The 24,326-nt window shown below is 37.1% G+C and overlaps 1 protein-coding gene across 2 annotated transcripts in view; it reads right to left on the bottom strand.

The window, feature by feature from the left end:
- Positions 1-24,326, bottom strand: part of CFAP47 (cilia and flagella associated protein 47) — a 566,822-nt gene that overhangs the window by 200,731 nt on the left and 341,765 nt on the right. For both annotated transcript variants that reach the window (XM_045050610.1, XM_045050611.1), the window contains 4 exons: positions 20,360-20,556; positions 19,319-19,462; positions 18,538-18,711; positions 9,141-9,252 (listed from right to left, as the gene is read on the bottom strand). In XM_045050610.1, coding sequence (XP_044906545.1) covers positions 9,141-9,252; positions 18,538-18,711; positions 19,319-19,462; positions 20,360-20,556 — 627 coding nt within the window. The remainder of the gene's footprint in view (positions 1-9,140; positions 9,253-18,537; positions 18,712-19,318; positions 19,463-20,359; positions 20,557-24,326) is intronic.

Here is a 24,326-nt window from a genome sequence, read left to right as displayed (position 1 = left end):
ACTCAAGTTCATCCCACCCCTTCTTTTAGTCACAAGTAAATGTCATTAACGATTGTTAAGAATTTATAAAGACTTTTTCCTTGGAGATGAAAAAGTAAGAGTTCATAAGGGTTAATTATCAAGTCTTAGACCCAGATTAATAAAATAATTATACTAATTAACAATTAGATAAAAGTTGTTTTAAAAAATTTAGAGATTGTCTTTTCTACAGTATGTTGGAAGAGATGTTCAGAGAATCCTCTCTCAACTGAAAATTTTAAGTTAAATGCACACACAAGCTAGGAACAGGGATCCCCTGTTTTGGGTCATCACTGGAAATGACATTTGTTGTGGAATATGGGCTAGTCTGTGGTGGCCTGGAGTCTTGGATCTTGGGGTCATAATTGAGAATCAGGGAACAAAACCCTGAGCTAAAAAGGCCACATTTACATGGCTGGGGTCCAGATTTCACATTATATTTTTGGACTTCCAGGTCCCAAATTAATTATTTAGTTTCTTAGCCCTTCATCTCTCATCAGAGAAAGGGAATCAAGAGGTATCCCTACAAGTTGAAAACGTCTCTTGCTTGTTGTTAAAATTTGCTTTTTAAAGTTATATTATAATGCTGATATTCACAAGCTGGAGGGCAGTGAGCTGATCCATGTGGCAGCCTCATAAGAACCTAAGAACAGTTATTCCAGAGACACATGTGCTCTATGTAGATTATTAAAGAACAACTGGAGAAAATTATTAGAAAAAGTGATATGTAGGTTATATAAACTTATACAAACTTAATTTTTACACATTCAAGTTCATTTTCTTAGTGCAATGTTAGGACTTGCTCTATATTGCCAACATGTATGATTATAGCTATCTCTAAATCATATTCATGAAACACATTGTTATTGCAATCAAAATAAATTTAAGGATTATTGTTACTACAGTATATGCTAACCACTAAAGCCCAGTCATTTGCTTTTAAGCTTAATCATTTTCACCTAAACATTAGTCTTGTATAAAAGCTCAAACTTCTATCTGAGACAAATAGAAATTTAGTTGTGCATTTCCATACTATGAACATGCAACAGGTTATTACTACATCTCTATATTTTGTTACATACTAATCCTGTAATAATGGACAGTAATATATGCTTTTTGCATTCTAGGTCACTCTCTAGTTATGAAGAAGAGAATTAAGCCATCATGTTTTAATGCATTCAGTCATTAACACAGGATTTCTACCATGCCTTCATACACAGTATTTTTTGTTTGCTTGGTTTCGTCTGTCTCTATTTTCCTTTAAGATCACACGTTTTCTTTTTTTTTTTCCTTTTTAAGTTTATTTCTTTATTTTGAGACAGAGAAAGAGAGTGCAAGAGAAGGAAAGGGGCAGACAGAGGGAGAGAGAAAGAATCCCAAGCAGGCTCCATCCTGTGAGCTCGGAGCCCAACATGGGGCTCAAACCCATAAACTGTGAGATCATGACCTGAGCCAAAATCAAGAGTCAGAGAGTTTACTGACTGAGGCACCCAGGCACTCCTAAGGTCATGTGTTTTCATATCTGGGTTGACTGACTGAATATTTTTCCATTTTTCTGAAATTTGTTGACATAAAAAGATAATTTTCAAATAAACAAAATTGGGGTTTCCTTCTCTAATAAATCGATCCTACTGATCACTTCTTTTTAATTTTTAAATTTAATTTTTAATGATTTTTTAAAATTTTTTGTCAGTTTTTCATATTACGTTTTAATTTTAATTCCAGTACAGTTAACATACACTGTTATATTAGTTTCAGGTGTACAATATAGTGATTCAACAATTCTATAGATTACTCAGTGCTCATCAAGATAAATGTACTCTTAATTCCCTTCACCTATTTCACCTATTTCCCCACCCACCTCCTTTCTGATAACTATCGGTTTATTCTCTGTAGTTAAGAGTCTGTTTCTTGGGGCACCCAGGTAGCTCAGTCAGTTAAGCATCTGACTTTGGTTTAGGTCATGATCTTGTGGTTTGTGAGTTCAAGCCCTGCTGACAGCACAGAGCCTGATTTGAATTCTCTGTACCCCTCTCTCTCTGTCCCTCCCCTGCTCAAGCTCTCTCTCTGAAAAATAAATAAAAAAATTTTTTAAAAAGAAACCATTTCTCGGTTTGCTTTCTTTCCCCCTTTGCATGGTTCCTTTTTAAAAGTTTATTTATTTATTTTTGAGAGAGAGAGAGAAAGAGAGAGAGAGAGAGAATGAACAGGGAAGAGGCAGAGAAGAGGGAAAGAGAATCTCCAGCAGGCTCTGCACTGTCAGCTTGGAGTCTGATGCAGGGCTCCAACTCATGAACCATGAGATCATGACGTGAACTGAATCCAAGATTCAGACACTCAACCGACTGAGCCACCCAGGTACACTTCATTTGTTTTGTTTCTTAAATTCCACATACTTAAATCATATGGTATCTTTCTCTGACTTATTTCACTTAGCATTATACTCTCTACCTCCATCCATATCATTGTAAATGGTTAGATTTCATTCTTTCTTTATACCACTTCTTTATCCATTCAACTGTTGATGGACACTTAAGCTGCTTTCCATAATTGCCTATTGTCAACAATGCTGCTATAAACATAAGAGCGCATGTGTCCCTTTGAATTAATGTTTTTCTATTTTGTGGGTAAAAACCCAGTAGTGCCGGTACTGGATCATACGGTAGATCTATTTTTAACTTTTTGAGGAACCTCCTTTCTGTTTTCCACAGTGCCTGCACCAGTTTGCATTCCCACTGACAGCACACAAGTATTCCTTTTCTCCACATCCTCTCCAAACTTGTTGTTCCTTGTGTTTTTGATTTTAGCCATTCTGACAGGTGTGAGGTGATATCTCACTGTAGTTTTGCTTTGCATTTCCCTGATAATGAATGAGGGTGAGCATCTTTTCATGTGTCTGTTGGCCATCTGGGTGTCTTCTTTGGAGAAATGGCTGTTCATGTCTTCTGCCTAGTTTTAATTGGATTATTTACTTTTTGGGTGTTGGCTATTATAAGTTCTTTATATATTTTGGATAGTCATCCTTTTTAAAAATATTTTTAATGTTTATTTATTTTTGAGAGAGAGAGTATGCGCACATGAGTGAGGGAAGAGCAGAGACAGAGTGAGAGAGAGACAGTGACAGAGACAGAGAATCCCAAACTGGCTCCACAATGTTAGCACAGAGCCCAATGCAGTGCTGGATGCAGGGAAAACCAGTTTTCCCCCAAAATTTACCAGAAGATTTCATTAGTTTTAATTATACTTCTGAATAGTAAGAATCAATGTTCTTAGTGACCTGTTAAATTGTGGTTCTATATTCATAACTTCCAAAAAATAAAATCTTATAATTGAAAATAACTGAGATTTTATCAAATTAATTTAATATCTCAGTAATAACAATAAACATTCTATAACATTTCTGTTTTTTTTCTCTTAAGTTTATTCATTTATTTTGAGAGAGAGAGAGAGAGAGAGAGAGAGCGAGCGAGCGAGAGGGCCAGGGAGGGGCAGGGAGAGAGAGAGAATCCCAAGCAGGCTCTGCACTGTTAGCTCTCAGCCCAATGTGGGGCTCGAACTCAAGAAACCATGAGATCATGACCTGAGCTGAAACCAAGGGTCGGACGCTTAACTGATTGAGCCACCCAGGTGCCCCTAAGAAACTATTTTTAAAAGGAAGTATAGCTGACATATCTCACAGTTAATTATATCACCTTCCTTAGTGTTGCTTACTCTCAGAAGCACATTCGACTCTCCTTTCTCCCTCATCTCTCCATATCCAATGTTCATCACATGCAGCTGTGGTGGACACTGTATTGCATCAACCATATTCCTTGACAGGAATGAAGGACGAACTTCTGTAGCTACAGGGAATGAAACTGGAGTATGAAAATCAGGCCAGTCCTCTTTGGGCATTGCCTTGACTTGAAAAAAAAAATGCCTCATCCAAGGTCAAATCTCCTTCCACATGTAGTCTACTTTTTTTTTTTTTTAATTTTTTTTTTTTAACGTTTATTTATTTTTGGGACAGAGAGAGACAGAGCATGAACGGGGGAGGAGCAGAGAGAGAGGGAGACACAGAATCAGAAACAGGCTCCAGGCTCTGAGCCATCAGCCCAGAGCCTGACGCGGGGCTTGAACTCACGGACCGCGAGATCGTGACCTGGCTGAAGTCGGACGCTTAACCGACTGCGCCACCCAGGCGCCCCCACATGTAGTCTACTTTTAATGACCAATCAACACAGCAGCATAAAGGCCCAGTCTCCTTCCCCTAACTTGGGACGACTCCAAAGGGCCATCCTAGCTTAAAAGGCCCCAAGTGAGTTGACTAAAAGCCTTCACTGGGCCTGTCAAGAAGCCCAACCTCTTTCTTCCCCTGGTCAATATACCTTCTTACCTTTCCTTTCCCAAGGGTTGATCATAATATATACCCTAAGAAATGTCCTGCCAATCTCTCATCTCAGAGTTTGAATCTCTGGAAGCCAAAGATGTTATAGCATCATTTCCCATTTTTATTTCTCTGAAAAGTGCCTCTCTGTTTTTTTAATCCACTATCATTGGTCTAGTCAGTCAGCCCTTAACTTTCACTTAAAATGATAAATCTGCACTTTTTGTTCCATTGCCAGAGAGGCATTCAAATTCAATTCTCCACATCACACACTTGAAAACATGACTGTAGCTCACTGTAGGCTACTGTGAAAATTCCAAATCCATCCGTTTTTCAAAATTTCTACCTACCAATCAATAAGACATGATCCCCACTTTAGTGGTATACTCTCAGTGCCCAACAAAAATCTCCTCTGCAGACAGTTTTCATATACAGCACTGGATTCCTATGACTTTTCCAGTGGGGATTGAGTCACTGCCATGGGAATTTGCCCTAAGAGCAAACTTTAGCCAATGATGGATTAGAATAAAGGGATGATTACCACAATTTGCTTGCCCTTTGGTGTGACAATTCTCTCCCAAGGTTCCCAGGGAGCTTCCCCAGGTCTCAGCAGTAGTCTCTTATCTAGCTTACTTTTATTGACTTTGTCCCTTCAGCATCTTGCCTTCCTATTCTTTCAGAGTGCTTCCTGTAATCAACTCTCATCTAAACTACTTGCCATTAAACTCTTTTCTCAAGAAGCACAAATACTGAGAACTAATCAACTAGAATATCACTAAAGGCTCCTAAAGGATCTCTCAGACCTAACTGCCCTCTCTTGCCCCTCCCATCTGTTTTATATTTTACCTCTAGATTTTTCTTTTTAACACTCTGTTGACTCATGCCCTTCAGAAATCCTCAACGGCTCCCACTGCAATAAGAAATAAAACAAAACTCTGCCCATCAAAGTCTGCCTGTATTTCTAACTGTAGTCAGCCTGCATTTCCTACCATAAACACACACTGCAGACACACCCTTCTACTCATTATTGACATGAAGTACCTTGTCTATGCTTTCGATAAGGTTGTTTCCTCTGCTGTAATGCCCTACCCACCTTATTGGCTAATAAGTCCCAGCTTATCCTTTGAGATCCAAATCAAACCCATTATCCCCTAAAAAGATCTCTCACACCCCCACTGTTAGGGTTGATATTTACTGCTACCATGCTCCCCAATGCCATGTTTAAACTTTTGGTATATCAGAGTGTACCTTGTACTGAGATGATTTATAGATACATATTTCCACCACCAGATACGAATTCCTAGGAGGCAGGAGCCACGATACTAATCTATGTATCCATGTCTAATACTCGAAATAATTAACAAACCTATATTCTAATCTGACCAATCAGAAAGGACATGGGATCAAAGTCCTGGGGCACCCTGATGAGTCATGTGTTAACCCTTTAATTGCCATTGGCTTACTGGGAAGTCCTGGGGAGCCTGAGGGAGGAGTTCTGGCGGCTCTAGTGGCAAGGGTTTTACTACAGTGGAGCTCAAACAATTATTTGTCAACATATGAGGAAAAGCATCTGTTATAATATTTTAACAAACAGTGCATAATTGGTTGAATGTCCGCTTTGTTCACAACTACTAGAGTTATCAAGGCTTCCCAAATTATAGGCCTTTTGTAAATAATTGTTATATAATTAAGACCAGAACTGAAAATGAGCACAGGTTTTTTTTTTTAATTTTTTTTTAACATTTATTTATTTTTGAGACAGAGAGAGACAGAGCATGAATGGGGGAGGGTCAGAGAGAGAGGGAGACACAGAATCTGAAACAGGCTCCAGGTTCTGAGCTGTCAGCACAGAGCCCGACACGGGGCTTGAACTCACAAACCGTGAGATCATGACCTGAGCCGAAGTCGGACGCCTAACCGACTGAGCCACCCAGGTGCCCCTGTTTTTTTTTTTTTTTTTAAAGACCACTGATACATACATGCACATGGATACATTTCTTTAATCAGCACAAATAGGAATATTTTCATATATGTATGAAAATTTTATAGTTTAGTTTTTGTTTTTTTGTTTTTTTTTTTATATTGCATCAGATTAACAGTTGTTCAGAAGCAATTTCCACTGTTTCAAATGCCGGAGAACTTTTCTAACAATAATATCAACAAAAATGGGCTAGCCCTTCTTTACAGGCTTTGCTTCTTCCAATCATAATGTCAACATTGATTCAATCCTAAGGGACTGCCCTGCAAAGAGCAATCATGATAGTGTCTTGCAAATATTTTTCAAAATTATGAAGCTGGCAAAATATCTTGTGTAGCCAGCAACATTTACTAATTCATCCTCACTGAACGATGTACCCTGAGTTGCCTTTAACTTCCCCAAATTCCTTCAAACCAGCATGTTAAATGAGTCCTGATCTGTTCAGTTAAAATATGTATGGAAATTTTATGGTCTCAGAAAGGCTGCCAAGATGAACAAAAAATGACTATCCAAAGAAAAGACATATTAAATATGATTACTTAGTGATTTGGAGCTCCATTTCCATAACTTTAAGAGTCTGATTCATAGAAGAGGGGCTTTGTTCTGTTTAAGGGAGTGATAAACATTTCTAATACAACAATGCTGAGTGTGAGGTTCCTCATATGTACTTTCTCATACACTGCAGAACTCTCTGCCTTTTGTAGAACAGGAAATGAGATTTAATGTGTTTATCAAAACTAATAATGGCAAATCTGAATGATTCGCTGCCCTTTACAAAGACTAGTTAACTTTCTAAAACTAAGTGAAATCCACCAGTAAGAGAGCTGTCATTTGATGATCAAAATAAGAACGGAAATTTAGATTTCTTAAAATCGATTCAAATCTTGTGAATTACATAAAAAAATGACAAAATATGATACTTTATTGTAAAGCTAGGAAGAGATTCACAATAGCCTAAAATCTATCATACAGAGAATTATTAATTGGCTTTGTAAAGCCAAATGTGTGAAAAGTGATGGGAAGATTTCAGAAGATGATAATAACTATGACTGTGGTGACATGGGAGGTGAAGGCAACTAGAAGCAGACGGGGGTGGGGGGCAGGTGTGTGCATGCTGACTCTTGCTTTACAGCACATCCTATGACAGTGGTATTGACTGGATCAGTATGTTTGCCATTCTGAAGTTTCCCTTCTCCTTATTAATAGCATCAGCATACTACGTGTAGACCCTTTCCTAAAACATTCTTTGCTGAGGGGAGCAGGGATGAGACACTAGTTCTTCCAAGGAGCACAGGTTTGCTACTAGGTGTATACTTACTATACTTCTAAAGTATATCCATTTACCTATGCTATAATGATTTCCTTGGCAGGATCCAACAGCTGTGGGACATTTAAATCCCTCCCAAATAGAACAACTTATTCCCTTAATGAATTACAGTCCTGGGCACCTGGGTGGCTCAGTCAGTTAAGCATGTGACTTCGGCTGAGATCATGATTTTGTGGTTCATGAGTTTGAACCCTGCATCAGGACTCTGTGCTGACAGCGTGGAGCCTGGAGCCTGCTTCATATTCTGTGTTTCCCTCTTTCTCTCAGCCCCTTCCCTTCCCTCTCTTTCTCTCTCTCTCTCAAAAATAGATAAACATAAAAAAAATGAATTACAGTCTTTCAGGTCTTCCCTATTACTCTTCTACCCTTCTTTTTTTTTTTTTATTCTATGCTTCTCACGCACCCTCCTCTCTTCAAAAGCTTATAGGAATACCCTTCACCACCATTCCCATGCAACCAATTCTGTTCAGGGATCATTGGGATAATTTGCATAAATGAATGCTTTATTAGAGACAAAGGGAGAAAACTTCACACACCAAAGACTTTAACCTATTTTTTCATATATCAATTAAGTGCCTATGCTTGTTTTTATAAGACCTATTCCTATAAACAGACATTCTCATAAGATGTTGACTGGTTCATAAAGTAGTAGACATATTTAAAAGTATTTATCACATTTTATTTAATTAATTAATTAATTTTTAATGTTTATTTCTTTTTGACAGAGAGAGATACAGCTTGAGCGGGAGAGGGGCAGAGAGAGAGGGAGACACAAAATCCAAAGCAGGCTCCAGGCTCTGAGCTGTCAGCATAGAGCCAGATGCGGGGCTTGAACTCACAGACTGGGACATTGCGAAGTCCCAGACTGAACCCACAGACTGAGACCTGAGCCGAAGTCTGACGCTCAACCGACTGAACCACCTAGGCGCCCCATATTTATTTATTTATTTATTTTTAAATGTTTATTTATTTATTTTGAGGGAGACAGGGCGAGAGTACATGCGAGTGGGGAAGGGGAAGAGAGAGGGAGGGAGGGAGAGAATCCCAAGCAGGCTCCATGCTCAGCATGGAGTTGGATGTGGGGCTGGATCTCATGACTGTGAGATCATGACGTGAGCTGAAATCAAGAGTTGGATGCTCAACCGACTAAGCCACCCAGGTGCCCTTTATCACAATTTTAAAATTAAATACCCTTAACTAAATATATCTACTTCTAGAAATTTGTCCAATAAATAAATTCAAATAAATGGCCAAGAGAGTATAGCACTAGATGTAAAATGCATGTCCCAAAGCTCTGATTATTCAGAAAGCTAATGACTGAAATGGAAAACTAAACTTCCATCTGGGTCACTTATTAGAAACGGGAAATGTAAAGTATATTTTTTCATTGTTCTCATCATATATCTGTCCTAATCTAGTGGTTAATAATGTTTTACTAATGGTTTTGTTACCTTTGAATATACCACGTTTCCAAGGCAAAACATGTAGAATATATGGAATTGTGCTATCAGAGTCTATGGTGATGACTGGATTTCCCCACACCATTGGAAGATCTGAAGATACCTAGAAAAGAGAGTTCAAAGAATTACATAAAGTCAATATTTACATGAAATTCGTAGAACTAAAGCATAGAAAAAACTGAAAATGTAAATACTTCCATTAAAACTGTTCACCTTTATTAAGTATTTTACTTTTAAGTTTATTTATTTATTTTGAGACAGAGAGAGAGAGAGAGAGAAGGAGTAAGCTAGGGCAGAGAGAGAGGGAGGCAGAGAATCTGAAGCAGGCTCCACACTGTTAGTGAGGAGCCCAATGAGGAGCTCTGAGCCAAAATCAAGAGTCAGATACTTAATCGACTGAGACACCCAGGTGCTCGAGAACTGTTCACCTTTAAATAAAAAGCAAACCAGAAAAATACTACATAAAGTAAAAGAAAAAATCTAAGGAGAGGCCTATGAAAAAGGAGAACAAAGAAAATGATTCTTAGAAAAAACAAAGACAATGCTTATTTTCTGTTGCTACTGATGTTACCACTGATATTTAGACAACCTGAATATCTTTTATAGGCCATGCATAATTTTCTTATGCATTTTGATGGACAAAAGATGAACCATTTCAATGAATTTTACATCAATATTAATACAGCAAACAAAGACTATTTAAACAGCATTCTGACCATAACTCTGTTTAATCCAACTTTCAGATCACTGAGTGGTACATCTCACTACCCCCCATTGCCTAGGCAAACACTAATCTACTTTGTGTCTATAGATTTGCCTGTTCTGAACAATTCATAGAAAGGAAATAATATGTGGTCTTTTGTGATAAGCTTTTTTCACTTAGCATGTTTTCAAGGTTCATCTATATTGTGGTAGGTATCAGTATATCATTTCCTTTCACTGACAAATGATACTAAATTGTGTGATATGCCACATTTTGTGTACCCATGCATAAATTGATGGAAATTTAGGCTGCCTCCACTTTTGTCTATTATGAACAATGCTGTGATGAAAACATGTACAAGCTGTTAACTGGACACAGATGTTTTCATTTGTAATGGACATACATCTAACTAGGAGTGGAACTGCTGGAGCGTATGGTAACTCAGTGTTTAATCTTTGGAATTACGGCTTTCCAAAACTTTGCTTTTTTCTTTTTTTTAGTTTATTTTTTATTTATTTATTTATTTATTTATTTATTTATTTATTTATTTATTTATTTATTTTTCAATATATGAAATTTATTGTCAAATTGGTTTCCATACAACACCTAGTGCTCATCCCAAAAGGTGCCCTCCTCAATACCCATCACCCACCCCCCCTCCCTCCCACCCCCCATCAACCCTCAGTTTGTTCTCAGTTTTGAAGAGTATCTTATGCTTTGGCTCTCTCCCACTCTAACCTCTTTTTTTTTTTTTCTTCCCCTCCCCCATGGGTTTCTGTTAAGTTTCTCAGGATCCACATAAAAGTGAAAACATATGGTATCTGTCTTTCTCTGTATGGCTTATTTCACTTAGCATCACACTCTCCAGTTCCATCCACGTTGCTACAAAGGGCCATATTTCGTTCTTTCTCATTGCCACGTAGTACTCCATTGTGTATATAAACCACAATTTCTTTATCCATTCATCAGTTGATGGACATTTAGGCTCTTTCCATAATTTGGCTATTGTTGAGAGTGTTGCTATAAACATTGGGGTACAAGTGCCCCTTTGCATCAGTACTCCTGTATCCCTTGGGTAAATTCCTAGCACTGCTATTGCTGGGTCATAGGGTAGGTCTATTTTTAATTTTCTGAGGACCTCCACACTGTTTTCCAGAGTGGCTGCACCAGTTTGCATTCCCACCAACAGTGCAAGAGGGTTCCCATTTCTCCACATCCTCTCCAGCATCTATAGTCTCCTGATTTGTTCATTTTTTCCAAAACTTTTCTAAAATGACTGCACCCTTTTCTTTTTCACCAACAAGGCATCATGGCTCCTACTGTTCTACATCTCGCAAAGTTTTTACTATCTGCCATCCTGATTATAGCCGTCCTGGTAAGTGTGAAGTGGTATCTGATTGTGATTTTGATTTGCATGTCTCTAATGGCTACTATACTGAGCATCTTTTCACGTGCTTCATTGCTCACTGGGAACTCTCTATTTAAACTCCTTGCACATTTTAAAAGAAATGTTACTTCTCATTTTGTTGTAGAGTCCAATATATGACATATGGACATTTTCTCTCATTCTGTGGGTTGTTTTTTCACTTCTTTCAAGGTATCCTTTGACGCACATTTTAACTTGGAAGTTCAATTTGTTTATTTATATTTATTGCTTTGTCACATCTGCTTTTAGTGTCATATCTAAAAAATAATTGCCTAACCCAAATTCCTGATAACTTACTCTTATGTTTTATTCTGTTTTTCTAGTTTTAGTTATTAAATTTGGGTCTACAATCCATTTGGAGTTTACTTCTGCATATGATATGAGTTAGGGGTCCAAGTTCATCCTTTTGTGTTTGACAATATAGTTGTCTCAGTACCATTTTTTAAAAAAGGCTATTCTGTCTCAATGATTCTCTTGGCATCTTTGTTAAAGACTGATTGACCATTATTATAAGGGTTTATTTCTAGAACTTCTATTGCATTCCATTCATCTATATGTCTACCTTATGCCAGTACCAAATTTTCTTTAATATCATAGTTTTGTAGTTAGGAGTTTGCAATAAGTTTTAAAATCAGGAAGTATGAATTGTCCACTTTTCTTTTTATTTCACAAGATTGACTTGGCTGTTCTGTGTCCCTTGCATTTCTATATAAGCTTTACGATTATCTTGTCAAATCCTGAAAAAAAAAAAAGTCAGTTGCGATTCTGATAGATATTGTGTTGAATCTATGTATCAATTTGGATATCAAAGCCATCATAACAATATTAAGCCTCCTGATCCATGAGCATGGAATGTCTTTCTATGTATTTTGAATTTAATTTCCTTCAATGATATTTTGCAGTTTTCAATGGACAAGTCTTGCTCTTCTTTTGTTAAACTTGTTCCTAAGCATTTTATTTATTTATTTATTTTGATGCAAATAATCATTTGCAATTGCACCAAAAAAAATAAAATGCTTAGGAACAAGTTTGACAAAAAGTCAATCATTTGATTATTAATTTCATTTTGAATTGTTCATTGCTACAAATGATTGATTTTTGCATACTGACCTTGTATCCTACAAATATTCTGAATTCATTCATTAGTTTTGATAATATATTTTATGGATTCCTTAGAATTTTCTATTTGTAAGATCATGAAATCTATAGAGATTGTCTGATTTCTTCCTTTACAATGTAAATGCCTTTTGTCTCTTGTTCCTAAACTAACTACACTGGCTAATGTCTTCAGTATAATGTTAAACAGAAATGGCAAGAGTAGAAATTCTTGACTTGTTCTTGACCACAGGGGAAAATCATTCATTGTTTTACTATTAAGTATGATGCTAGCTGTGGGATTTTCATGGATGCCCTTTAGTATGTCTCAAGTACCCACGGAATATTCTCCAGGATAGAGCATGCCTTGGGATATAAAAGGAGCCTCAACAAATTTAAAAGGGCTGGAATTATATCTAGTACGTTTTCTTTTGAGAACAATTGAATTAAATTTGAAATAAAAAATGGAAAGAAATTTGGGAAACCCTTAAATAGGGGTGCTTGGGTGGCTCAGTTGGGTGAGCAGCTGACTCTTGACTCATGACCATCCTGGTCATGATCCCAGGATCGTGGGGTCGAGCCCCTGTCAGGCTCTGTGCTGAGTGTGGAGCCTGCTTAGGATTCTCTCTCTCTCCCTCTGCTCATGCTCTCTTCTTCTCTCAAAAATAATAATAATAAAATAAAATAAAAATAATTTTTAAAAAAGAGTCCTAAATAACCAATGTGCCAAAAAAGAAATCCCAATGAAATTAGAAAATATGCTGAGTCCCTAGAGTGAATGATTCCTCTTTTCTATTGTACTTTCAAGTCCAGAGTTTAATTTTTTTTTTTAATTTTTTTTTTCAACGTTTATTTATTTTTGGGACAGAGAGAGACAGAGCATGAACGGGGGAGGGGCAGAGAGAGAGAGGGAGACACAGAATCGGAAACAGGCTCCAGGCTCCGAGCCATCAGCCCAGAGCCCGACGCGGGGCTCGAACTCACGGACCGCGAGATCGTGACCCGGCTGAAGTCGGACGCTTAACCGACTGCGCCACCCAGGCACCCCTCAAGTCCAGAGTTTTAAAATAATCTCTATATTATTGCTATTATCTGTTTTTTGGAACTTTTCATTAACTCCTCAGAAAATATTTCTTTTAGCTCATTGAACATATTTACAAAGGCTTGTTTAAAGTCTTTGTCTAGTAGTCCTACATGTGGGCCCCTACTGAGACAGCTTTTAGTGACTGCTTATTTTCCTTTGTAGGGGCCATACTTCCCTGTTTCTTTGTCTCATAATTTTTGCTGTGGAAAAATGTGCCTTTTAGATAAGCCAATAGAGCCATTTTTGGAATCAGATCATTAACTCCCAATGGTTTGTTTTTGTTGCTGTTTTTTCTTGTTTGTTCTTTGCTGGTTTAGTGACTTTTCTGGACCAATCCTGTATATTCTGCATTCACTAGAGCATGTGTTCACTTAAGTCCCTGCTGAGTTAGCTTAGTGGCCAGCAATAGTTTGTCCCAGGTTTCCTTACACGCCTGAGAATGTAAATTGTCTACGCTTTGTTGAGGAGCGTTGCATATGTGTTATGGCACATTTTCAGCACTCAGGGATCTGACAACTCTGCCTCAGCCTTCACTTCCAGCTCCCATAGTGCCTCTATGTCTGTGGAGACAAAAGACCTGGCACCCTCTCAGGACTTCTCTGGTCAACTGCACAATGCTACCCATGCATGTGGCCTGCTTGTTCCCCAGCGATACTTCAGAGCTTTTAAAATCCCCTAAGGACCTCTCACTCTTCAGATCTTCCTTTCAAGTTTTTGGCCAAACTCTTGCTGGGCACAGCTGTTTTTGCAGCCTCAGGCAACTATAGTGTCAAATAATAACTGCTGAATATTTTTTTGGCAAATATCCTGAAGATAGGGCCTTTCCAACAGAGCAAGATTTGAGACAAGTCAGGTAATGGCAACACTCCGCTAGTGGGGAATTGCTAAAGAGGGAGCTGCAAGGAATGGCAAATTGTGACAATGTCCTGAGGATGGGAATTAGAAGGAGATCCATACTCAGTCTGCCTCTTCCTTTGTTTGCAAGCCTGCAAGTTTTCATAGCTACTATGGTTGCAAGATTGAGGAGCTGAGGAGAGGGGGATAGAAAGAGGCCAAATAAAAATACCACAAATCACTCTGCTTTTACCAAGATTACAAGTTTTTCTTGAGCAAATATTCCTCAGATTATTTTAAGCTTTTGTTCAATTTCAAGGCCTGAAAATTTTCATTCTGACAACTTGTGCCAGTGTTTTATTGTTTTTAAGGAGAAACTGATTTATGAAACTCCTTGCTCTACCATTCTGGAAGTCCCACACCTGTTGTTTTCCTTACTGCAGAACTATTTTCCACAGCATTGTACCTGTATCTCAATTATGTTCTCTGATTTTTAATTTTCTCTTTCATATTAAGGAAGTCACAACCTCCTACTGAAAACTACTCTTAGGGCAGTAAGATGAAATATAAGTTAAAAGGATTTTTTAAAAAGGCATAAAAGTGACTACTAGCAGTAATGAAAAACAGAACAAAGAAAATATATGAAAAGAATATATTGAGCTTGAGTTGTTAGCAGATTGTCAAAGTGCAGGTGTATAGCAGTCGAGAATGAGGGGCTGAGACAACACATGTCTTGAGGAAAAGTGTGAAGCTAGCATTTGTACCTAGATGGCAGTTTGAAGCCAAGAAACTGCCAAGTGAGACGTCGTAAAGACATAAGGATACTTTGGAAGATGTAAACCTGAAGAGACATCAGAAGGTTAGAGGAATAAAAGAACCAGATAAGTAATAATCAAAATCAAGAAATGGCAGGGAAATGAGGAATACAGAATGGTATAAAATAAACAGTGAAGAGTGTTAAGAAGGCAGACTGACATTGCAAAACACTACAGGAATTGTGAGGCAGATACCTCAGTAAAATAACTGATTTTCCTTGACCAGAAGTCAAGTGTGATCTCTGTGGCAGAGGTTTTAGCCCAAAAGAAGAGCTATAAATGGATTGCCATAAATTAAGAAGTTTAGCAATCATGGACAATAAAGGTGATAATAGTTGATACATAGAACACACTGAGGGTTGCTGGAGGGGAGGTGAGCAGGGGGATGGGCTGGATGGGTGATGGGCATTAAGGAGGGCAACTGTTGGGATGGGCACTGGGTGTTGCATGTAAGTGATGAATCACTGAATTCTACTCCTGAAACCAACATTACACTATATGTTAACTAATAGGAATTTAAGAGAAACTAAAAACTAAAAAAAAAACCTAAAAAGCTAAAACTAAAACTAAAAAAACTAAAAAGTAAAAAAAACCTAAAAACTAAAAACTAAAACTAAAACTAAAAACTAAAAAAAAAAAAACCAAATTAATTAAAAAAAAGGTGATAATAATTAAAGAACAAATAGTGTAGAGACAAGTTTTCTTTTATTTTTAAAAATTTTTTTTTCAACGTTTATTTATTTTTGCGACAGAGAGAGACAGAGCATGAACGGGGGAGGGGCAGAGAGAAGGAGACACAGAATCGGAAACAGGCTCCAGGCTTTGAGCCATCAGCCCAGAGCCTGATCAGGGCTCGAACTCACGGACCGCGAGATCGTGACCTGGCTGAAGTCGGACGCTTAACCGACGGCGCCACCCAGGCGCCCCAACTTTTATTTTTTTAAAAAATGTAATGTTTATTATGTATTTTTGAGAGAGAGAGAGAGAGAGAGAGAGAGCGAGCGAGCAGGGGAGGGACAGAAAGAGAAGAAGACACAGAATCTGAAGCAGGCTTCAGACTCTGAGCTGTCAGCACAGAGCCCGATGCGGGGCTTGAACTCACAAACCGCGAGATCATGATCTGAGCTGAAGTCAGATGCTTAACCAACTGAGCCACCCAGGGGCCCCTAGTTTTCTTTTATAATGGAAAAATATGAGACTATTTATAGATTAAGGAAAATAATCACACAAAGAGAAAGATATTGAAAGAGAGAAAGAGCAGGGGAAAGGAATGTGAATCAATCTTGAGTGCATAGAGGTCCAATTCATTTCATAGATGAAGGAATGAAGATGGAGAATCAGAAGCATGTCAGTGGTCCTAAATCAAGTGTATGATTAAAGCTCAAAGTATAAAGCAAAGCTTCTCTCCCCAGCCTTTCTCTTTAGTACTACCTCAGTTGTTCCCCAACAGAATTTCTATTGAAAGGCAAGCAATAAACCAAATATTATGAATGAAATGAAAGGGCAAATTCATAGTGCTCATTATCCTGTGTTGATTAAAGACAATGGTAAATTTCAAATAAAGGTGATATTGTATCTATTGATAATATCTCTAGGAACAAATCTTTCTTAAATCTTAAATACATTTCTGTTCTTTTATAATTTTTGGAGCTCTTTAATTACGAAAATATGGGGGGAGCCTGAGTGGCTCAGTCAGTTAAGCATCCAACTCTGGATTTTGGGTCAGGTCATGATTCCACAGTTCGTGAGTTTGAGCCTTGCATCGGGTTCTGCACTGACAGTGCAGAGCCTGTTTGGGATTCTCTCTCTCCCTCTCTCTCTGCCCCTCCCCCACTTGTGTTCTCTCACTCTCAAAATAAATAAATAAATAAATAAAAAAGACTTTAAATATAAAAATATGGAAAATCTTCCTTAAAAGCTATTAGGTGCTCGATAGTATAATTTATGAAAGGTATAAATATGTAGATAAGAGAGACATGCCCCTTTTCTCAGTTTATAATCTGGTGGAAAATAATGAAAAGGTAATAGCAATATTATATAGTATGTATGATGGTGGAACAGGTAAAAAAATGTTGTCAAAGCACATGAAAGGCATCTATTCCCCAGTTTTATAATCCATAAAATTTAAAAGCTGTTGAAAAAAGTTTTATTTTTATTTTATTTTTATTAAATTTTTTTTATGTTTATTTATTGATTTTGAGAGAGAGAGAGGGAGGGAGGGAGGGAGGACAAATGGGGGATGGGTAGAGAGAAGGAGAGACAGAATCCCAAGCAGGCTCTGCACCCTCAGCGCAGAGGCTGATTCGGGGCTTGAACTCACAAACCGCGAAATCATGACCTGAGCCGAGACCAAGAGTCAGACGCTTAACCAACTAAGCTACCTAGGCACTCCCCAATTTTTTTTGAAAATGCCTTTTATTATCATTCTTGGAAAAGTGGCATTTAAGACTTACCCTAAAGAATTAAGAGGAGAAAGACAGAGAAATGGAAGATAGGGAGTTGTATAGAGAGCTCCAGACAGGAGCAAAAGGAAATTCTGTTTACAAAGAGCTGAGTGCTTCTGGGGCCAAGAGTGGCAGGAGATGAAAATGAGCAGATGAGCTTTTAAAGGACAGCAAAAGCCACTTCAGGGAGTATGGATTCTATCCTGAAGGTAAGAGATGACAGGGCAAGTCTCAGCAGGGGAGTGTCAAGATGACATTTTCGTTCTTAATATTCACTCCATTTGCCATCGAGTAAGGAAAGAAGAAAATCAAAGCACATATTATTTTCAGGACTACAAAAAAAATCAGGAGGCAAACCCAGAGAATTTCCAGACTTCTCTAATACCCTCTGAAACTCAGGCACTCATGATGGATAGATACGTGAATCTTCTTTCAAAGATTCTCTTGGGCACACAATAATTTGTAGATAAATGTGGGAGCGGGGAGTGAAAAAATTTATTTTAGGATTGACTTAAATCAAGTGAGGACAGCCAGGTGAAAGGCTTCATATAAAATAATGTAAACAATTATGCATTTCTTCACATTCCCAATATTATTTACGCTGATAAATGATAGGATACACTTTTGAAAATTTGTGTTTACAGATTTCACATTAAAATGGGATGAGCTATCCAAAATATTTTGAAAATGCCTTTTGTTATCATATACAATTTCTTCAGATCAAAGTACACGATTCAAATAGGTAGATTTTAATATGCTTTATTATTATATACTAATACCTAAATATAAAACTTGTTTGATGTTATTTCAACTTTACAGTTGAAAAGAAATTTAATAGTTGTTGGCCTAATGAGAAGTAGAATTCTAAGCATGTTCTTATGTGACACTGCTTCACCTAGTTAAGTAAAATTAAGTGGTTTTAAAATTTCATATAATTCAATATAGTCCTTTTGAAAACACTTTCAGACTTAAAGAAAAAAATCTTACCTTAAATGTTTGGATGGTCTTTGTATGATTGGGCACCATTATGGGTTTATTTGTCATTTCTCCTACTTGACAGTTTATAATGATGTGTTCCAAGGCCAGCGGTCTTTTTCCAATCCCTTTTATGTCAAAGACATACTCCATACCATCTGCTTCATTTTGCACAATAAGTCTGCCCTGTAACAAATCAGCCAAATTTCAGCACTATAGAAGTCACAGTCGGATGCCCAACAATCTCTGCTATCTGATTAACTTTGAATCTGATTAATGAAATGAGCTGTCAAGGAGGTGTCAGTCATTGACTTTTCCAGTTTATGTCTAAATACTTCTACTGAATGAATAAAGATGAATTTCCTGTGAAAGCTCTGTATTTCTCTGGACTTTCTCTAAATGACAGAGTTTATATAGGCCTTCTTGTACATAGCAATTCCATACGTTTTTATGTCCTTGTCAAAGGAATATGTCTTAAGAAAGTATTCTCTGAAGTACCCCCTACATTAATGAATAAAAAACAAAATAACAATGATTTTACTTTGTTAAGCATTTTGTGTAAAAATAATCTAGACATTAAGTATTGGCAGCCAGGGGCGTTGTGAATTTCAGAAATTTTATCCCTCAAGTTAAAACATTTATTAAGGTTTCAAGCAGAGTGAATACTGATGATCAAAATCATAGAAGATATAACTTTTCTGCAAGAAGATTTATCATAAATTAGACATGTTAATACCATACATCAATTTATAGACATTATTAATACTAGGGAAAAAAATCAATGAGTTCATACCATAATCTCACATTCTAAAATAGGTCTGAATGTGAGAGGATACTGCACAGTTTCACCTGCTCCAACATATAAAACAGAAGGTCCATAAAACCATTCTCCTTCTATAGTAACTTGACATTTCCATTCATTCTTTGTTTTGTTATTCTAAAGCGTGAAAAAAAAAAGTAGAAAAATGTCAGAGGGATGATGATGATGAAGTTGAGTTACATATTAGTTCTTGGTATTTTTAATAAAATTATATATTATATTTTAAATTACATTTCAGAAAAATTACTGCTTGAAAGTCATAGTTGTTATGAACAATTATCAACAATGTGAACATAAGGCATGAGCATGACTATGCTTTCAATGTCAAATAGGCTGATCCATGGGTTATTTAATATTTAAAGAAATATTTGTTTAACTTACTAATTATTGTTAAAATTATAAAATGGTCTTAGAATCACACATTCTTCTCCTAATTATGGGCAATCTCTCTGGCAGACTGCTCAGATCGCCAAGCTTATATATCCCATCAGAACAAATTTCTGTGCTTTGAGTAGACTTTTGTTATATCTTTAATAATTAAACAAACAAAAACCAATTTCTAGTCTAGAAAATTCAACATTCCTTACAAATATATAACCTTCTTCTATGCTGTAGTATCACTTTGATAGCCAAGCTACAGTCATTGTTCTTAGTGCCCATGAACCCATCTCAATTGTGAGGATCGCAACCAAATTTGAAGTAGAGAGATTGGAGGCAGATCATTACTCTGCCTGGTGGAACCAGGAATTCCTTTTGAGTAGGAATGTGATGATAAGTTAAGGAAGTTAGAGTTAATTTTTTAAGGAATGAGATCCAATGGAAGTGATTAGTGAGGTAAGTAACATGGTAACATTTATATTCAGGAATATAAATTCCTGTCATCAACATGGAAAAACAAATGGCAGCAGATAACGCAATTAGAAATTCTACTAGTTCAAGATGAAGGTTTGGAGGACTTTAATTGAGACAGTAGCAGTGGGGATGAAAAAAAGTACAAAAAATGTTTGCACTTACCACTGGAATATTCTGGGTAAGGGCTTCAAATGCTGGCGTTTCAAATTCAAACCTGGCCTCTGGTTCTTCTGCATTTACTATACCTTCAATGCAATAGACACGCACATCATACCGTGATGTCAACAAAATTTTACAAGGGTAGCGTCCAGCACTGAGAGGAACAAATCGTAAAGGAACTAGAACGGATCCATCTGCAACTATCAAAAACATTTAAAAAATAGCTTAATCATCTTTAATCACATAAATCCCAAAATTCATTTTGGGGTAAAGCAATATGTAATACTATTGTATTTAATGATACTGTATCATCTAGAAGAAACTAGCTTATCCTGAAGTAACACTCTACTCCTAAATCTCAAGGGCATAATAAGCAAGTTTATTTATCAGTGACAGAATATATCTTGCATAGGTCACAGGAAGATCTACTCAGGGACCCATGCTGTGAAAAGATTCCATGAGCTTGCAACTGTACTTGCAAGTACAGGTCAGGGGAAGAAAAGTGGCTGGATGTTTGTTCACGGGCTTTTCAGTGCTCAACTCAAAAGTAATACACATAACATTGGGGTGCCTAGGTAGCTCAGTTAAGCGCCCAACCCTTGATTTCGGCTCAGATCATGATCTCACAGTTTGTGGGTTTAAGCCCTGTGTCGGGCTGTGGACTGACAGTGTGAAGCCTGCTTGGGATTCTCTCTGTCTCTCTCTTTTTTTCTCTCTCTCTCTCATAATAAATAAATAAATAAATAAATAAATAAATAAATAAATAAATACACAAACAAACATACATTAAAAAAATAATACACATTACAGATGACCCTTGAATAATACAGGCTTGAACTGTGCAGGTCCACTTACACACAGAATTTTTTCAATAAATACAAGAAAGTACTGTAAATGTATTTTCTCTTCCTTAGGATTTTCTTTCGTCTAGCTTACTTTATTGTAAGAATACAGTATACAATACATATAACATGCAAGATGTGTGTTAATCAACTGTTATGCTATTGGTAAGGCTTCTGGCCAACAGGGGGCTATTAGTAGTGAAGTTTTGGGGGACTCAAAAGTAGGGATTTTCGACTGTGCAAGGGGGAGTTGTTCCTAGCACCTGTATTGTTCCAAGGGCCAATTAATTGGTCAGAATCAAACCCATGGCTCTATCTAACTGAATGGAGACTGAGAAATAAGACAGATATGTGGAATATTTGGTGAGCATTATTGTCTGCCACATTTCTTATTTATTTATTTATTTATTTATTTATTTATTTATTTATTTATTATTTTAAGTTTATTTTGAGAGAGAGTGTGTGCAAGCAGGAGAGAGGGGGAGAGAGAAGGAGGGAGGGAGAGAGAAATAATCCTAAGCAGGATCCGTGCTCAGCGTGGAGCCCAATGCGGCGCTTGATCCCAGGACCCTGGGATGATGACCTGAGCTGAAATAAAGAGTTGGATGCCCAACCAACTGAGCCTCCCAGGTGTCCCTGTCTGCCACATTTCTATGACTTAGGGATACTCTGTCCCATACTAATCAAAATAATTTGCAGCTTGACTAGCAGGTTGAGATAATTTTTCCATAGTTAAAAAACCAAGGGAAGCAGAAGGAGGCATGCCCAAATAATACTTCTCACATCACCTTGTTATACCATTAACCTTAAGTCAACAGTTAACAGCAGTTTAATGGTGGGTAGGCTTCTATGCTTGTCTTTTCCTTCTAATCAACACTAGTTTTTTTCTCTGCAGCTCACCATCCTCCATGAAATGAAGATGAATAAATAAAATATACAAAAATTTATTTATAAAATAAATAGAAATCTCATGACACTAAAATAGGATGTAGTATAAGAATATAACATAAATTTCCCCACTAATGGCAAAGTATTTAAGTAGTAGATAAAAAAGAAATGATAAAAAAATGATTAAAGCCTAGTTCTGTATTAGAAAGTTTTCTGAAACCAAGAAAACAAATCAAGCTTATCAACCAATGACCAGATAAGTATTATGACATCAATTAGCTATAATTTTAATTCATTCACGTTTAGCACCTCAAATGTTAAAAATGGCAAACCTGTTTTCAAATACACTGAAATTTATGCAAAGAAAATCAGTCACTCCTGCAAGAACATTAATTGCTTTAAATCATTTTAAAATCGAATTGGGGATTTGTATATGTGTGGTATACATTAGGTGTTATATACTATAAAAACATATTAATTACATGCACTGTAGCATGCTGCATGCTGTATATTTCTATGTGTCATACATAATACATATAATGTTAGTGTTATACATTGTATACTAAAATACACTGACGATGGATCACATTTGAAATCTATATTACATCTAAGCAAAGTTCAAGATTATCAGCTGGTCTAAAGAGAAAACAAAGGCTGTCGGAATGTTGTTATTTTTATTCTATCAAATTTAATTTTAGAATAAAAATTTTCTTCTCAAAAAGGACTCCAGTCACATTTTATCATCAGTGATTCATGGACTGTTTTCATTCTGAGAGAATTATTTGAGTTGTGACAACATCATTACAACAAACCAGGTGAGATAATCATGTGATCAAAACGTGTTGCTTTATTAACAGAAATAAAGAAACCTCATCGTTCTCTTTCACGAACAGACTGAAAGGAAAATATTTAGATTAGGTAATTTAAATAAAATTACACTGCTTAGAATAGGAAATTTAAGCAACTCAAGAGTAATTATTATTCTCATTGAAGACAGAGAATAACTGGCTATTTAATAGTAAACATGATTGAATGCACAAGTCCCAGTGTAAAGATCCTACCAAAAGCTTTATGTTATATGCTACTCCCTTTTCCCTAAAAATATCGACTTCTTAATGATACTGAGTGTGACAGTGAAAGCCAAGGACGTTCTTAAGTGAGCATTTTTCAACTCATGAAATGTTCATGAGTAAAGACCTTAAGGAATGCACAGTGCCAGCCTCTCTCCTTTACCAGTTGGAAAAGGAATCCATCCTAACAGTGGAATTCATGGAAATGATCACTTTTTTAAAATGTTTATTTATTTTGGGGGGGGTAGAGAGGTGGGGATGGAGGATCCTAAGCGGGCTCTGTGGTGACAGCAGCAAGCACAATGTGGGGCTCGAATTCATGAACCCCAAGATCATGACCTGAGCCGAAGTCAGATGCTTAACTGACTGAGCCACCCAGGCACCCATGATCACTTTATTTCTGAAGGTACAGTGATAGAACAATTGTAATTTAATTGATTCATGCCACAAACGTAAGTAGAAATATCATAACTATCAACAGGAAGTCACTTTTGAATTAAGCCAGTATCCACATTCCCTTAAGATATAAAATAGCAGAGGTGGAGAGGATTTGGATTTTTAAAAATTTGGAAATTTTATGGCTACATTATATCATCAAACTATCATTCTCTTTTTGGGATATGTTTTCTCAAAGTGTTTTCCAGTTCTGCACTGCAGCAGATACTGTCTATGCCCTGCCAGGTCCCCTGGGCATTTAAATCCTCCCTGTACGCAAATGGCTTTATGGAAAACTGTGACATTCTCTCCAAGGGCTTTCTCTGAACATATGAGGGTACTCAGCCTTCACATGGATCAGACCACAAATGTGTTTGTAGTCCTCAACAAATATGTAACAAATCAGTGGAAAAATAACTCAGCGTCTTTGACTTTTGGTAGGAATAACTCTAAAGTGAATTCGACACGAACTCCTAGAGATCCCCAGGGCAACTGAGCCCAAAATGTTAATAGTGGTGACTACTCATTAACAGTCCCTGAATTGGCTTCTCCTTGATGTCTCTCACTCTCTCATACTCTTACCTATGGTTTCTGACATCACCTCTCAAACTACTTGCTCTCAAGACCTTGTTTCAGGGTCTGATGCTGGGGATCCCCAACGAAACTCACACCCTTAGACCCAGGAAAGAGAGCTTCCCATCCAGGGCCTCATGCTTTCTAGGGCCTCTGAGTCTC

The sequence above is a fragment of the Felis catus genome, chromosome X (assembly GCF_018350175.1).
Source record: "Felis catus isolate Fca126 chromosome X, F.catus_Fca126_mat1.0, whole genome shotgun sequence".
Classification (NCBI taxonomy): domain Eukaryota; kingdom Metazoa; phylum Chordata; class Mammalia; order Carnivora; family Felidae; genus Felis; species Felis catus.
The sequence above is the reverse complement of the archived record's forward strand: the minus strand, read 5'-3'. Positions and strand labels throughout refer to the sequence as shown.